Source organism: Carassius gibelio, chromosome A1 (assembly GCF_023724105.1).
Source record: "Carassius gibelio isolate Cgi1373 ecotype wild population from Czech Republic chromosome A1, carGib1.2-hapl.c, whole genome shotgun sequence".
Classification (NCBI taxonomy): domain Eukaryota; kingdom Metazoa; phylum Chordata; class Actinopteri; order Cypriniformes; family Cyprinidae; genus Carassius; species Carassius gibelio.
In genome coordinates, this window is record NC_068371.1 from 27,655,190 (window position 1) to 27,672,974 (window position 17,785).

Below are 17,785 nucleotides of genomic sequence, written 5' to 3' on the forward strand. Positions count from 1 at the left end.
AGTTACAGTAATAGTGAGAATTGGAATGAACTGTGACTTGACAGGAGTTCTTTTTCTTGTGACGTTGCACCCTTTACCTCCCAGCTTTATGCAGTGGATATTGTTTCTGTCGCATGGTTGTTCTGAAATCCAGCTAAACTATCAAACAAAGAACATCTCAAAGATTCCATGCTGCATGTTGTGACGTAAATCATGGCTAAAGGAGATTTTAATTAAGGTAAATGGCAGATATTGGCACAGCAGTCTTGCAGCTAATCCTTTGGCAATGAGTTTCATTAGGCGCAGATCACTGTGTTAATCCCAGAGAAATGGCTGGAAACTCTTCAGCACACAAGAAGTCAGGAGGGGGTCGCAGTGTTGCACTGGCGTACTTACCTTCTTGTCATTAAAAAAAAAAAAAAAAAAAAAAAAAAAAAACCCTGTTAACAAGGATCAGACTGAGAGCTTGAAGGCTTGTTTCTCTCACCGTGGTCAGTTAATTGTAGCCCTATAAGATATGTTCCATAAAAAGGAACAATGTGGACCTTTTGAGACACTCACTCCAAATTGTCATTTTTTTATATAATTGTTTTTGCAGATGTTTAATTTAATTTAATTTAATTTAATTCAATTTTAAAGAGTTTTTTTTGTTTGTTTTTTTATTTAAAGTTGTGATTAAATGGAGGCAGCAAAATATCTTCTGTATTTTGTACTTCTGGTAATTGATTTGATTTTGAGATGTAAGCACTATCAAATAAAAACAAAAAAGACCATTCATTTACATAACAGCCTACAGTCACTAACTTTTGAAAACGGGTTTCAAAGAGCATGTTTTTGGAAACAATACTGTTATTATCTCTATCTAAAACAGTAAAACGACTCTTTGTGAACACGGTGATGTCATGCTTATATGTATTTGTGTTCAGTGTTCAGTCTAAAGGAATGCACGAGTTTCTTTACAACTACTGGCCTAGCATGCATAATGCAGTGTTTTTTAGTAGTTTTCACGGATTGCTGTGAATGGGGATCCTATTTACAACGTTGTCATCTATACACAAAACGTCTCTATTTTTGTTGTACATTGTTGTTGTGTAAAAATACCTCGATGCAAGTTTGCAGGTATAGATTTAAGCCAACTAAATGATTAGAGAAGACCTGTATATATCACTAGAGGAAACTAATATTACGAGATTTTTTTAAAACTAAAACTAAATAAATGTATGCACAAGTGAATTGTTCACAATGAAATCTATTACATGCATTTAGAAAATAGACAGGATGCATTTTCATATGCTGACTTTACATTTTTAGTATTCATGCAGACTGAATAATTAAACCCGGTGCTTATTTTTAATCTCAAAGTTACCCACTAACAACAAACTTTTATTTGTGATCACCTCATTTACCCAAAATGTTTACGGACACAGAGAAGCAATTTCAGAACATAGCGTGTGGCAAACACAAAACTTGTTTGTTGACGGATATGAGCTTAATAGATCTTGCTTCTCAAACACACAGTAAGAACCATTCATTAATAAAAAAATGAGTTTGTGCCAACAAATATAGTACATCAGGTGCATGTGCAACAGTTGCTTGTTGTCCATCATGAAGCTGAATGGAACAGTTAGGAAAATAACTTGAATCAACACACAGAGTTGCAAGGTTTATTAGAGAATCAGGACTATAAAGGTATGCAGGATTCTACTATTCTCTGAGCAAACCACACAACTAGTCCTTTTCTAAATGTAATACTATAGCCAACCTGGCTGCCGTGGTTAGTGATACAGTAATATAATTAAAGAAATGGATTTTAAATGCAAAAACTAGTGCATCAGATCACCATATGAATAACTGGGAAGAAGGAAGAAACTTGTTTCAACATAAGTCATTCCTAATACTATGGGTCATATTCATTTTAAATAGTAATAATAATAACAATAATAAAATCATTAGGAAGGAAAGCAGCACTTCTGCCTCGGTTCGGGCTGACACTACTGTACCATAGATTATATTCTTTAATATCTCTGTGTATATATGGCCAGTCAGTGAGAATGAACACCACATGAATTGTACCGCAGCCTGCACTGTAAACGTTTCCTTCACGAGTTTGTTTGTTTCTCATTTACAGCCAAAATTGGTTCAAAGAGGATGGGTGGCCAAACCCTCCAACTCACAGACATTTACTGGGCACATACACACACACGCACGCACGTCGCTGCATGGGACAAGATACAGTTCCAAGAAAATAAGCCGTAACAGGAGAGGAGAAGAAATCAAGAGAGAAGGAAGAGGAGTTTTGGGCATCTGTGGTGCGGAGTTAAAAGGAGTCCATGGCCTTGAATTCGCTGAGGGCTTGGACGGGGGAGATGTGTTTCTTCTGCGAGCCTCGCCTGACACGGGTCTGGCACTCCTCTGGTTTCTCTCTCTTCACCAGGGGTTTCTTCTCCGGGGCCTTCATGCGCCAGGACACCACCGGGGAATTGACCGCCGCCGTGCCGTACACCTTCTGGTACTTGGTGGAAGCCACATAGGAGGCCTTGACTGTGAGGACCACGGCGTTCATCAAGTTCTTGGCCGCATGGATGAGGGATGTAGCGCTGTCCAGCTAAAGCAATGGGGAGGAGAACATTCAAGTAAGTGTCTGTTGATGATAGCTATGGCTATGTTTGGAATAAATAATAATGCACTGTTTTGGTCCTAATTCACAGCATTAATAATAAATAAATAAAGTGTGAAACAGCATGCAACTATTGCACAGTTATAAATAAGCTTCTTTTTTTTCTGTCAAAGTAAAACCATGAAAATTTCTTTAGACATTGCAATGGTCGTGATATGACGTCAAAATAAATTAAAATAAATACAAAATGTCATAAAATACAACCTATTGATCTTCTATTAGTCAAAAGTCTTCACATGATACTATTTCACAGATCAGTACTTTGGAGCTTGTGTTGCGTTTTCCCATATTTACATATGTATAAATAGAAATCAATTGAACATTAAATGTAGCGTCACCGCTCTTTAAAACATTTATATGTCTATAAAAGACATTATTGTTTCAGTCAGTTTGAAATCAAGCTTTTGAAGCACATACAGTACAACAAGCATACTTTGTGATTGGATCAAAATCTGTATACCCAAAATCACCTTACCCCTGAAACAATGAGTTCTCCTCCCAGGTTCTGCACCTCAGCCTTGACCTTGCTGCAGATGTTGAGCTGGTGGCAGTAGAGGGCGATTCTCTGGAGGTATGCCAATAAGTCCTGCTTACAGGCTGAGTCTGGGCACTAAAAGAGATGGGAATACACAGCAGACACTTGACCTTTACATATCCACTGTGTATAGCAAATGTGAGGTGAGCAGGGTGAAGCGATGACGACTGAAGATGAAATTAGCTCAGGGGTTAGTCATCATAACATTTTGGCTAAAGTAGGCTCATTCGTAAATCTCCTGTTATCATCACAGTTGTTTATTTTGTTAATAGGAACACTGTACACATAAAAATAAAGCACAACATTAAACAAGCACAATGAAATGGAAAGTACTTCTCATCCCTGAGGGTTTGAGCAAACGTTTTATAATGGACACCAGCCCATATTACAGTAAATAAAACAACCTTAGTTCCCTTTAAATGTTTTGAAGCAAGCTAGTGGGGAGAGATGCATGCACTGTTTCTGATGTAATGATACGGCGATTGCTTATCTCATGAATATGTATTAGGTCATGATTATATGCTGTTGTGTAACTTTCCTCAAGTCACAAACTAATTAATATTCATGAACCAGGACTTTGGCATAATATAATTGGTAATGTGTACAAACTTTGCACTGAGATCAGACCAGTTTTACATTATGTGCTGTTATTTCTATAATTTAACAGATTGTTACTGTATTGATAACTATTTGTAAGCACACGCCCATTCTCCAAATATATCTGTCTGGAAATTGGATCTGTTTTATTATTTAACACATCAAAACTGTAATGTGAAGAATGCAATATCAAATTGATTTGTCAATAAGAAAACTGTTGTCTATTTTTCCATCTATAGGTTCATTCTGTGTAGTGCATTTACATGTAAGAACGACCCCTGTACTGCTTTTTTCCAAAGCCATAGATGAGTACTTTCAATTTAATATTAAGACTTTTTGGAAAAATAATAATTTTACACATAAAGCACCTCGCATGCCAAGACAAGATTACCGCTTTGACACACTTCTAACACAGCGGTTAACTCAGTGACTTTGCATAAAGTAATAAGACCTGTCAGAAGTTGTTAAATAGTTGGTTCCAATTTTTTCTCCCTTAGCGTCACATGAACTTTGAGTGAAAAAGACTGATGAGACACATTTAATAACTGTTGAAGCTGCTTTATCTTTGACACGGCTGAGAATCTGTAACGTCCTTAGTGTTTAGAGATCGAGTGTCTCTCTTCAGGAGGCAACCTCTCGCTGTGCCGGAAGATGGCAACGGGGAAATGGAGAAATATAGAACCCTTTTTTCTCGCCTCCAGGGCCCAGCAGCTTTAGGTCTGCTGTGTCAAGTGCAGCAGTTACAGGAGCTTGCTTGCATGCAATTCTGAGGAGGGCTGACTGCTGTCATGATCACACAAACTCCACTGTGGCCCAGCCAGGCAGTCCTCTATAACAAAACTGCTTTTAAAATATCTCCAATATATTAATACCAGCTGAACTGCAGCAGTCATGTTCGCATTTTCTTTTAAGTTGCATCCATAGTATTTAATCAGTGGTTTTGTGGAACATAACCAAACTAGACATACATTTTCACCAAAATATATTCAGTTGTATGTATATGAAGCATTATGCTATTCATTTTAAAGTCAGTTTTAACTGTTATATGATTAGTTATAATTAGCATTGTGTTTGACAACCACAGCTTTACATTATTCGACCATTATACATTTAACTTGTTGTGCACCAAAACATTCAAAGCTTTACGTACAGTAAATGATGCATACTGTATCCTATGATGGCTGTTGTTTCTGAATTGTTTTTATCTTTTCCAGTACTGACAGCTTGATTATTGAGCACCTGGTTCTGTTTTGCACCGCCTACTCGGAGATTCTTTCTGAAATGAATACAGTCCCTTGATAAGCCCAGAGAACCCCAGATGGCCATTAGTTGTAAATACCGTGTTAGTGGGAAAATGGTTTGATAAGGGACAAGTCAAGCCACCTGTTCAAACTACCCAATAAACACAACGTGTGGCAGTGGAGAGCATGGATTGCTGCTATGGGCGGGACACAATGGCCTGAAGGGAGGGGTGTTCTGTTTTGGAAAGCAGGAACAGTCTGGCAGTCTCAGATGTGCTTGTACACTCGGATTACACTCTGATCAGCAATGTGATCAGGTTCCCCCTCACTCTTTTCCCTTTATCTAAGGGAAAAGAAATACGGCCAGAAAACAACAAAAACAGCATGAGGTCTGGCCAGTGGTGACACAGCAGGTTTCAGGCTTCTTGTATCTTTCTGATCAGTCTTCCAGTGTTGATGACAACAAAAGGGTAATTCCTGTTACAGTTGGGTACAGAAAAGAATCACCCCCTTTAAAATAATCACATATTGCAGCCTGAAGTTGCAAAAAGCATCACCCCCTTGTGTCAGTATTTTGTTGATCCACCTTCTGCTTTAATGACAGCCTTTAGTCGGTTGGGATTTGTCTCTAGTAACTTTGCACATCTAGGCTTTGCAATATTTGCCCACTCTTCTTTGCAGAACTGCTCAAGTTCAGTTAAAATTGATGGCCAGTGTTTGTGGACTGCAGTCTACAAGTAATTCCAAAGATTTTCAGTGGGGTTTCAGTCTGAGCTCTGACTAGGCCATGTAAGGACATTCATCTTTTTCTGCTTCGACCACAGTGAGGTCAGTTTTTCTGTGTGCTTTCGTTCATTGTCATGTTGGAAGGTAAATCTTCTTCCCATAGACAACTTTCTGGCAGAGGGCAGCAGATTTTCCTTAAAAAGTTGATGGAATTTTACCACCGTCCAAGTGCTCCAGTCCCTGCTGCAGAGAAACACCCCATAACAGGATATTACCACCACCATGTTTTACTTTAGGAATGGATTTTTTTGGCAAAGCTCATTCGTGAATGCATTTCTTAAGGCCACATTTTAATTTGCCACATTTGTGGAGAATTAGTGATATTGTTGTCACATGCACACAATGACCACTCTTTGTCTTAAATTCAAGAATTGCAGCAGTCCTCTTGGTAGCCTCTCTGACCAGTTTCCTACTGGCACTTTCATTCAGTTTGGAGCAATCTTTGGATCCAGGGAGGGTCTGTGTTGTAACACATAACTTCCACTTCTAAATAATAGACTTCACGGTGCTTCTAGACATTGATAAAGCCTTTGAAATCTTTTTGTATCCTTCTTATTCCCTGTCATGTTCTTGGCATGTGCTCTCATTACATCCATGTTGTATACCAAAGACAGAAGTCTAAACTTGTCAGCACACAATACCTAGCCTGTCAGTTGGACAGGAACAAAGCTGATGTCTTACCTGCTTTTACCAGTCAGTCAGAAGTCAACATTTTGCCTTTGACTAAAATCACAAACAACTCTGTGAGTCTTTCAGCCTCATTGACAAGTTTATCTTCTCACCCAAATGGGCAGGCTGGTAGACAGTTTGTATCCTTTCCAACAATTTCAAGTTTCTCTCATTTTTAACGGAAGGCCATATTTCACAACCAAGCCTCTGCAGATGATCTGGAACAAAAATATTTAAACATCTTCCCCATATGGTTACTTAATTATGGGCAAAAGTTTGACTTGGCAAAAAAGAGAAAAAGAAGTGCATATGAGAACATGAAAGTGCACTACATACAAGGAATAAACCAGATGGTGCATGATATAGCTGCCATCAACACATGCATAGTGACGCACCCTTAGCCTTTCTTTTATTTAAAAGTAGTAGAATTGATTAACTGTTGAAAAGTGTCAGTCAGCAGGTTCTGAAGATGTTGCTCAACTAATAATAAATTCAACACCTCATAGGAGCTCATTATTTTACACACAAACCAGGGCTTTGATCTCACATCTTCATTGAGACACAAATGGGAAAAGGGGGTATTCTGACCTGGTCAGCCACGGCACGGGCAAGCTTGTCCATTCTGGATCCGGCTTCTGCGATTTTCTTTGCAGCATTGATCACATCAGAGGAATTCTTCAGAGGACCTTTGCCTCTGCAGTAGCACAAAAACCCAGATTGTTACTCTGTTAGCTGATTCCTCAAAATGGGCAGAGTGCAAGCTGTACAGAAAGCAAGCAACTTCCCAACATACAGTATGGTAGCAATTCCCAAATCAGAAGAAACCAAAGAAACACAATCAGCTACACTATCAGAAAAATCCATATTAGTTCTTTAAAGGAACATATTAGTAGCAAAATATTGGTAGCACTTTATTTTACAGTCCTGCTCCTCATGTACATACTATGTACTTATTATAGTAATTACAATAACTATGTAATAACTAGGTACTAACCCTGAACCTACCACTAAACCTAACCCTACCCCATGTAGTTACCTTGTATTACCAGAACGTTCTTAGATATATACACTGTAAGTACACTATAAGTGCATGAAAGTACACGTACTGTAAAATAAAGTGCAAAAGGGAAAGAGAGTGTGGAGCAAAACAACTATTAGAATAATGAATATGTAAGTTCTCATGAAAAAGACCCCTTAAGGCTGATACAAGAACCCTCTGAATTTATATTATCATCTATCTAAATGTTTGCAGAATTCTCATTGACGTGGATGGATGTACCTAGTGAAGTCAGTCATCTCCATCATGATCATACACATCTGTTTGGCCAGCACGATGATGTCGTTTCCATTGTCGTCCCACTTGGCGACCTCTGCGTCCAGCTTGCTCTTTTCCTGCCTGAAGCTCTCCACCTGTTCGGCAATCTTGGCCTTCTCTTCCTGAGGCAGCTGAGCCATGATAGCCTATGGGGGGTAGTGATAAGACACAAGATAAAGATCAGTTAGACACGTCGTAAAAGTTTTTTTGCAACACATGCCCTTGTTTCTGGTTAAAAGTTTGAAAAGAAAGTACCCTCCATTTAGTTTGACTTGGTTTAACCCCAGTGAAATGCCTCTGTATAAGGTTTTGAAAATTAACACTTAATCATAAGACCTTCTGGAACCCCCTGACATCTCATGCTCATAAAGAGAAAATCCATCCTCTTTTCTTTCCCCCTCTCCTTGTCAAGGAATAAATTCTTGCTCTGTAGCGATTCTGAGCCAGTCTGAAAGGGCATTAATCTATCTGCAAGGTCACAGGCACTGTTAAGGCGCAGTATTATTTGTGAGATAAATGTATAATTACCTCACTTCTTACACCAGTCAATGAATTATGCATTTGTTCAACATTCTGTCAGAGCGGACGGACCAAACCAAAGCAGGGGACTCTGGATGCCATCAAGTGGGTGATTACTGAGAAAGATAGGTTTCGCAGAGGTGATCTTTTCCGCAGTTTTGTCTGAATTTAGTGGAGATTCGCCATCATAGCCAAAGGATGTCATAACATAAGAGCTAATTAAGAGCCAGCTGCTCATTTAAGATTTGTAGCTTTTTGCTTGTTTATTTAACAAGCAATTACACACTAAAAAGAAAAGAAGTCCTCAGAGAAAATGTGATTAAAAGATGAAAATGATTTATTTTTTCAGATAGGGTGCACTTCTGGCCATTTCAAATGGAGGGGTTGTTGCAACAGTGTCTGTGTCCGGGAAAAAAATATAAGCAAAAGCATTTTTTTTTTTTTTAATGGCAAATGTCCCATATAACTGTGTGATGGCTTCTGAAAAAGCGGTTGAAAGTATTATGTTGTAAATGGTTCCTTGGTTATGACTAAAGCTCATTTAACGTTCAAATTTAAATTCTTTAAATTCCAAGTCTCGTTTTAGCTTGGAAGTGATTACCACACTGTTTTAACACTTGTGGATCCAGTCTGAAATATACCCATCCAAAGAGCCAATCAGCTCCTTAAATACATTTGAAGCAGCCAATCGGCATTAATGAGCTGCTGCTTGGTTAATCCCAGCTCCTCTGATCCTAAAACTGGATCGGATTTATGGATGGACGATAAATAGAAGGGAGAGAGCACATTTCTTCCTTTAGCCTTGCTTAGAATTCACTTATCCCAAATCTCTTTGGCTGCTAAACGATAACAAGAGAGAGTGCAAGCAGCTTAATGCTCCAACAAATCCTTCCCCATACGCACTGGTGCCGATTCATTCAACACACTCATATTGTGTGCTGAACGTCTGCACGTGTACGTGTGCACACTTCTGGATTAGAAATCCCTCAGAAATGCTTTTTAATTTTTCTCATTTGAAATAAAGTGGCCTAGATACTGTAGTTCAATTTTATGGCTGACCTATCAGCAATGTTATCCTATCATGGAGCTAAGAGATAGAGCAGTGTTTTCTACATGTCTGTCTGAAAGTGCGAACAAATGGCTGCTCTTATTTCTCTTATGAGAACTCAAAATCCATAAAACTTAGTCAAAGACTATATGAATATAACAGTAGTGATGCACATTTGATTTGCAAAAACACATTCATTCAAAGTAACATTCAGCATCTATGCATAAGATGCTACATGAACTCCACTGAACTGAAAAATAAAATCCACTATCATTTTTTTTTCTCTCTTCCTATACAAATGATCATTTCCTCTCATTCGTGGAAGATAATTTCTTCTCAAGAGTAATTGATATCAAGCTGAGTGATGGTGTGTATTTGCGTGTGAAAGTCAGTGGTACTCCTTGGCTACATACTGATATTTTTGTAATGTCTCCTAAGCAATATACTGATTTTCTTGTAATGTCTCACTATTCACACATACACTAATGTGGATTAAGCCTCAAACCCCAATTAAACTCTTCAAATGCCGGCTGACACAGGTAGGCACACTAAGGGGGTGACATTGCCAAAAGTCTAATTTGTAGTCATATTTTACTACTATACAGTCTCTTCAGAGAGCTTATGAAACTAGGACCAGTGCATGCTCCCCTGCTATGTTTCATATTGAAGCTTATATATCTAGTCCTTGTTTCAAAACCTACATTCCACAATGGAAATTTATAAGTGATCGGACATTCTACTGTACAGTGGCAGCAACATGATCGTGAGCAATTTGATGTGCAATGTAGATTCGACTAACAATTTATTTACACAAAATTAGCTGTTAGCATGTTGCTAACTAAACGGACATGTTAAAAATGCCTTTTCATTATACTTCTTTTCTTCCTTGCTGTAGTGAAGAAATACAAATTACATTTCTCTTGCTTCGTCCACCATCTTGCATGTGTATTATAAGATTTCCTTTTTATACTTAACAAGGATGCTTGTTGTGCTCCCTTAGAATCTGTGTTTTTGCATTGAGAGAATACATGTCTTAAATGCCCTTACGTAGAAAGTTCAATAGGCTTTAAAAAATTCATATGTATATGTATATTATATGTACAGTCTATTCTGAGAGTTTTTATTAAACTGGGACCAAAAATGTTCATATATGGAGGACTTGAGCATATGTGTCTGCTCCCCTGCTATGATAAATATTGAAAAAAAATATATATACTATGTTAGATGCCATGTGACAGAACTGTAAAGTGCAATCATCACAGGATGTGTGTTTTATATTTTGTATCTGCAGTTGAGTATTGCAGCAGAGGCTAAATAATGTTTCATTGTCGAAGAAGTGAAAGACACTTTGTTGTGTGCATGCACTTGAGTGACTGGCCCTCTTGTTATTCTGACACTAGATGTACACTCAGTGGAGTGATAAGTGTTTTGTATTGTGAAAGTAGACCTGCTGGAAATGGCAGTAGGAACAGAAGAGGTTCATGTGTCATGTAGGAGTCACTCACCCTTGCGCTCTGTCCAGCAATAAGTTGGTCATCTTCTGTCTGGACGCTGGTGCGGCTACGGGCATCATAGTCTTCTTGCTCAAAATCAGAATCATCTTCCAATTCTTCTGGAGTCTGGAAGAGAGAGAGAGAGAGAGAGACCATTATTGTCACACCTTTGTGGTGTTTCATTAAGAAAAATAAATACTTGATGGAATAAAAAAAAAAAAAAATATATATATTATTTGTTGGAAAAGATCAATCAGTATGCTGTTTAAAATAAAGGTTTTGCACATACAAGGTTTGGGATGACAGAAGGAGTACAGTGAATGATTAATTTTTAAGTGAGATATTCCTTTTAAAGTATCCTAAATTTCATTTTTACTTTCAATTTCAAAACTGGTCTGGAGAGACATTAAAGGAGTAGTTAACTTCCAGAATTAAAATTCTGTCTTCATTTATTCACCCTACACCTGTTCCAAACCTGTAAGAGGTTTTTTTTTTTTTTTCTGTTGGTATCTGAAAAGTTGATGAGCACCATGGACTTAAATGTTTTTTTTTTTATTTTTTTATATCAAAGTCTCTAATTGTGCTCAACAACTGTTCGGATACCAATTTTTTTCAAAATATCTAAGGAAAAAAAAAAGTGGCGGGTGAGTAAATGATGACAGATTTTTCATTCTGGAAATGAACTACTCCTTTAACTTGGGGGTTTCTGTCGTCAACAACCTTTTTTGCTTGTTTAAACTATACATCTATATTTTAAAATTACTCTGGTAAAGTGCCGATGTCCTTTGTCCTAGAGCTCCAGTTTGGTAACAATTTGGGACACAACATTTGGCAGACATCACGGGCAGCTGTGCGTTGCCACACAATGAGGGGCAAAAGTCCTCTGATCCAACATAAAGACGTGTCAACCATTAAACCAGTCAAATCTCACTAAATAATTCATTCGTCCCACAGTTTGAGTTACAAGTGACTTGCATCATTGTTCTTCAATTCCCTTTTGGCTTTCTTGTGAGTAATATAAAAAGACGTTCCCTCTTAAAGTGGGATCAAACAATATGAGAAGGGGGAAAGGCCTCTAGGTTTTTCGGTATTAAGATGTGGATCTGTTTTCTTGTATTCAGCCTACCAGTAGTTTCAACATCGGTCCCACCAACTGCCTAATGAGCAAATTGGAGACAAAGAAAAGATAGTGTATCTTGACAGCCACCACTGTTTTAGACACTCTAAGTGGCAGTGGTACAAACTATCGATTGAGATATACTATAGCTCGAATCAGCTAAGTAACTTACCCCAAACTGGCAAAGTCTTCTTTGTTACATGTTTTAATGGACATCCCAGTGGATAGAGATTTCACGGAGACATAAATGTAGGAGTGTATATTTGTGCACAAACCCATCTTGATTCGATTAGCAGGATACAGTCCTTACAAATAACTGTGGAATTTTCATTTCACTTATACATTGGGAACAGTACTATTTTCAAACCTTAAAAGCAGTCACTATCACATGGTGATTGCAATGGCTTTTCTAGGCAGCGGAAAGCATATACACTCTGTATGATTTATCTTTGCGATTCATTTTTTGGGGTGGGGGGGGGGTGGTTTGAAGAATCAATAAACAAGAAAAAATAAGTAGGATCTCTATTTACAATTATCTACAACTCTGTTCCAAGCTTACTCCAAGCTCAGCTTGACATTATTTACTGACAACACACTGTTCAATATTGCTTGATATCCCCACGGAGAAAGTGTCCATCTTAAAAAGAAAAAAAAAATGTATTTTTGCAACAAAAAGACCAGTGTTTGTTAGTCATACTGAACCAAAAACATTCACAGTCTTGGTAAATATACACAACAGACAAAGGCATAAAAAATAACATATTCTTATTGTATACCAAGGACATGCTGAATACCACATAAATAATAATGTAATAACGTGTAGCATTAATTCATAATCTAGTGCATCTACTTGTTATCTTCTATATCAAACGTTACACACCCGCAATAACATCAACTTTAATAACATGTACATTACTACATTACATCAGGGGTTTTCAAACTGGGGTTAAGAAACCCCGTAAGGGGGGATAAAATTACAAAATGATTCTTTTTAGGGGTATTTTGTTATTAACCTGAAGAGAAACATTTTTACTTCCAAGTAAATACTCTCAAGATTATATTTTAATAAGATGCTTTGGCTTTATTACAGTGACAAAATAAAAGCCAATTATTTAGTTTTTGAAATGTGTTTTCTTTATAATATCGCTCCCACTACTTTTTCACAGCATATGAATGGTCCTTTACACTGGATCCTCATATTTAGGGGTCCCTGGCATCAAAAGAGTTTGATTACATAACGCTTAACAGTCAATTAGTTAATGTTCACTATATATAATAATAGTTTTTCTAGAAATGTGATGAATTTAAAGGGGTCATGTGACATTGCTAAAAAGAACATAATTTGGTGTAATGAGCTTATACAGTTTAAGCTTCAAAACACACAATGTTTTCCACATAATGTATATTATTGTTTCTTCTCTATGCCCCTCCTTTCTGAAAAGCATCGATTTTTACAAAGCTCATCATTCTGAAAAGCAAGGTGTGTACTGCTTGGTCAGTTATCTAGTGTGTTGTGATTGGCCGAATACCTCAAGCGTGTAACGGAAATGTTACGCCCCTCATCATGTGTCCCGGTGCAACAAGCCAAAAAAATAAAAATAAAAACATTACAAACAAGGCATTTGTTGCATCCAGTGGGGACATTATTACTGATTATAATTACTTATACAGTCTTTTTAAGTGTTGCGTTGTGTATCGTGCCGCGTAATTTGTGATCGGAGAAATAATAAACAACAAGCGTTACTCTACACTGCTCAAAACTCACATCTGAATCATCAGTGGCATATCCTTTACATTTGAAAACATACTTACAGACTGTGAGTCAGAAGCACCAGACTGGATCTACACCACTTTATAGAAACAGACACTGGCATTGTAGGCTACTCTCACAGGAAACAGTCCTCATCCACCGTAAAATGTGTTGTACACATCTGAATATTTAGGTTGAACTGTTCCGGAACAGTGTAACCACTGATTTCTAGTTTTGTCCTCTTTTGGAAGACCAAACAAAGTAGATTCTCTTTCACAACAAAACACACAACGACTCCACAACATGGTGGCGGCAACAGCGATAATAAAAGTTACACCTTTCTTTGCATGAACATTTGGGTGGCGTTGTGCAAATCTTCCCACATCGTGAGGTAGACATTTTTAGAGGGCGTGGTTGACTCTTAACTTTTATCCATAATATCTCTTTGGATTTGAGACTTTAGTCATTGCAACTTTACAGATCTTCTTTATGCACCAAATACTTGTAACACTCCAAAGAGAAATTAAATCGCCTTTATATGACCCCTTTAAGAAAATTTTTGTTTTATATATCCACACATCCAATGGAATATGTTTCTGGACCTCTCAGCTCAAAACCCTGGCTCTGTATGATAAAGTCATAACCCACAACATTATTTTCACATGAAATGTGTTTAATGTGTTGTTTTATTTATCCCACAAACCACTTGGGCAATAAGCACAGTGAAATCCCCACTTGTGAATGGCAAGGACCTTGTGTGGCCCTCTAACTTGTACGATACTCACTCTTATCATAAGAACTGCTTTCCTGATGTCACGCACGCCATCATAAACGAGACGAGAGGCGTCAATGAACTCGTTCTCTTCAAATGGCTGTGGGGGGCTGGTGCTAAGAGCCTCGATGGCGACCTCAACCTGTTCTGCAAAGCGTGGCATCACTGGTAAAAAAGAAGGACATAGAGGATTGTGTTGAGCTAGAGGCTGAGAGAAAGTGAAAACAGAAAGACAGATACACAGAAAAACATAAAAAAAAGGATTACATACATTCCTCAAAAACCAGAAATTCCCTCAGGTGCCAAACATATCAGTGAGAAGATATAGTCAAAAGTGAGAAAAATGGAGAATATGTGATCCTAAGAAGCTAAGTGTCGAAATTCAGGCAGGCACATCTATTTCTACCATCTACTCCCTGTCAGTCAGGCCTGAGGACATGGACAACAGCGGAAAAGCAAGACGGGAGAATGTCACCCTGAAAATAAGTGGAAGGGGCACCCTACTTTTGCCAATTAACCACTTCACCTTGACGGGAACACATGACCATCAGTGAGCCAAGGCATCGCAACTCAATAAAAGGCTACAGTGACACCTCTTCACCCAAAGAAAAAATTAAATAAATTAAAACATATAAATAATTATATCACTTTCCACTTTACCCTCCTTCAAGTCACCCTCCATCTTGTTCCTCAGTAACGGGCACTAAATGCTGGCTGCAGTAAGGGATTGTTTGGTGAAGACAAGAGTCAAGAATGAATAATGTTGACAGACATTGATTGAGTGCAGCTAGATGGCTGGGAAAGGTCTACTAATGTGACATCAGTTTGATCTGTTTTCATGATGAGCTGTATTTCAGCGTTTACACTTAACAAATTTGTTCGGACCACTTACCCTTGGTGTAACCGTTTTGATAAAATACTTACGGCTAAACCTGCATCGTGACAGTAAATGGACTTGTAAGTAAATTGAATTAATGTGAAATGTCTATATAAAATGTTAATACAGTATCATTTTAAAGTGGTCCGACAATCTTATTGTGAATCCCATGCTTTAAAACTTGATGACTCCAGAGTAAATAATAGAGCTGACGATTTAATTTCTCCAACTGGACTGCACAAAACAAGTATGCTTCTTTGTGCTCCGCAGTCCACCGATTCACACTCAAGCTCCAGATCTGACACTGCATGACCTGCCTGCATACTCGACGAGGAAGGGGGAAATATCCAGAAGTCTTGAGTTTCCATGGCAATGTCACTGGTGGAGGGTGTGATCTAACCCTGACATCAAGTCACACTCATATCAATGCCGAGGCCAACTTGGTGGATGATGAAAAAAAGATGGGCACAGTAAAAAGCCTCGTATTAAACCCTTGAGCAAGCTCCAAAGTGATGCTCTTGAAATATTCAACAAATGTATCAAGGAGTGAAAGGTCTCTAGATTTTTAAAAGCCAGGAACTAGGATATTATGACCCAAGAAACACTTGGGGACAGGAACAGCATGGGGAAGGTGGGTCTTATGAGTGACAGGAAAATTCTAGAGTGTTGTCTTCAGCCATCTAACCAATTCAAATTGATTCCAGGCATCTGACATGAGATTAACTTTAAAAGGGGACCAGTATAGGATCCTCTCTGACAGCCACTTTGCCTATTTGCCTTCTAAAATGGGCAAGTTCAGATTTAAATTTCAAATGAACGCATACTGTAAGAAATACAAAATTATGCAAAACATCCAAAAAAAGCTGCGGTAAAGGCTCTTTATTTGATTTCCTTTCTTCTTTCTAACCCCATCTTGCTTTAACACATATTTAATTCATTTAAATCCACTTATTGGAGAGGCGTAAAATGAGCTTTGGGGAATTTTGCTGTGACTTTTAAATAGAAATATTTAAATGTTCTTCAAGCCATTAATGAGTAAAGTTGCTGCTAGTGAGGAGCAAATTTAACTCAGACCAGTGAGAAATGATGAAAGGAGCTAATAAAACCCATGTTAGAATGGATTATTTTCTTTAAGTGTTTAACTCCAGATAAAGCAAGCAGTCAGATGTGTTCCATGAGCCTTCAAATGGTGTTTTCGCAAGTGTTTTGAGACAATGTTGGGGTGAATTGTATAAAACATGCTCAAACTGGGATTTTCTGTTTGAGAGGCTGAGGTCAGACCAGCCTAATGGGCTCAAAATGAAATACTTGAAAACGCAATGAGACATTCCTAATGCTAATAGGTCTTACAAAACACTGCAAGTAATTCAAAATGCAGAAGGAACTCCTTTGACAACGAGGTCACTTGTACTTTCATGGTTTCATTTACATTTTGGTCCTTAGGCTGTACAATTTGTTAGCACTGCCGTTTCTTAGGATCTGCATTTTTTCCCTTATGTTTTGTTTTTCAATAACAAACTACTGGACTCATTGTAGTAGGCAGGCATTGACTAATTGTATTATCCTTGTTTTTGGACGTGCTGCCTCCTGTGTCTAACCAAGCTAACTCTTGGGTCGTGACATGTTGAGGAAAAAAGTTTTGTGGGGTCATTTGGCTTCATGAAGTCATTGCTTTTTTTTTTTTTTTGGTACATGAGCAAACATGGCCTTTAACCTGTCAGTGAAACACTTTATTTTCCATAAAAATCATGTGTGAGTTTGTGTGTGTGTTAGATGGAGGGCAGTGATTAGGTGGCCATATTTCATCTCTGCATGGTCACCCTTTGGCATGAGCCCTACTCACTCTGCCATGCTCCATGACAGTATTGCTACTGCTGCCTTCTACTTGGCACTATTACATCAGCCATATTTCTCATTTTTAATCTACTGGGAGCCTGAGCATAACCTTAATGATGAGGTAATTTTTTCCCGCATGAAGATTAGTTTGGATCAGGAAGAGGATGGAAAGGATAAAGAGAGAGGTGAAAGTCATAACAGCTTTGCTATTATACTATTGATTTCCAAGCTCAAGGACACAATTCGAGATTTGTGAGCACTATGTGCTGAAGGTCCTTTAGCTTTGTATCTTTACAGACTTTGGACCAGCTCCGCTTCTGTTATATTTACACTGGCTTGGGTGGAAATGCAGGATAAAGTTCATGTTCTAATTAGGCTAAAAGATGTCCATCTGGCGATAAGGAACTAAACCAAAAAGTTGAAGAAATTGATAAGAAAGTGCCAGACAATGTTGGAAATGGAACAGCTAGTCTTAACTAACTTAGTAATTCATAAGAACCTGATATAAGCCTGACCTTGAGTTGTGAGTGATTCAAACTGAGTGATCCAAACAGTACCTGCTGTTTTACTCCAG

At 38.0% G+C, this 17,785-nt stretch overlaps 1 protein-coding gene across 1 annotated transcript in view; it reads right to left on the reverse strand.

Annotated features, from left to right (window-relative positions):
• Positions 1-1,629: 1,629 nt before the first annotated feature.
• The window catches only part of ctnna2 (catenin (cadherin-associated protein), alpha 2), a 355,646-nt gene continuing 339,490 nt past the window's right edge, over positions 1,630-17,785 (reverse strand). The window contains exons 13-18 of the mRNA XM_052602746.1: positions 14,512-14,663; positions 10,872-10,985; positions 7,764-7,945; positions 7,073-7,178; positions 3,132-3,266; positions 1,630-2,584 (exon numbers count right to left, since the gene is read on the reverse strand). Coding sequence (XP_052458706.1) covers positions 2,297-2,584; positions 3,132-3,266; positions 7,073-7,178; positions 7,764-7,945; positions 10,872-10,985; positions 14,512-14,663 — 977 coding nt within the window. The 3' untranslated portion in view covers positions 1,630-2,296. The remainder of the gene's footprint in view (positions 2,585-3,131; positions 3,267-7,072; positions 7,179-7,763; positions 7,946-10,871; positions 10,986-14,511; positions 14,664-17,785) is intronic.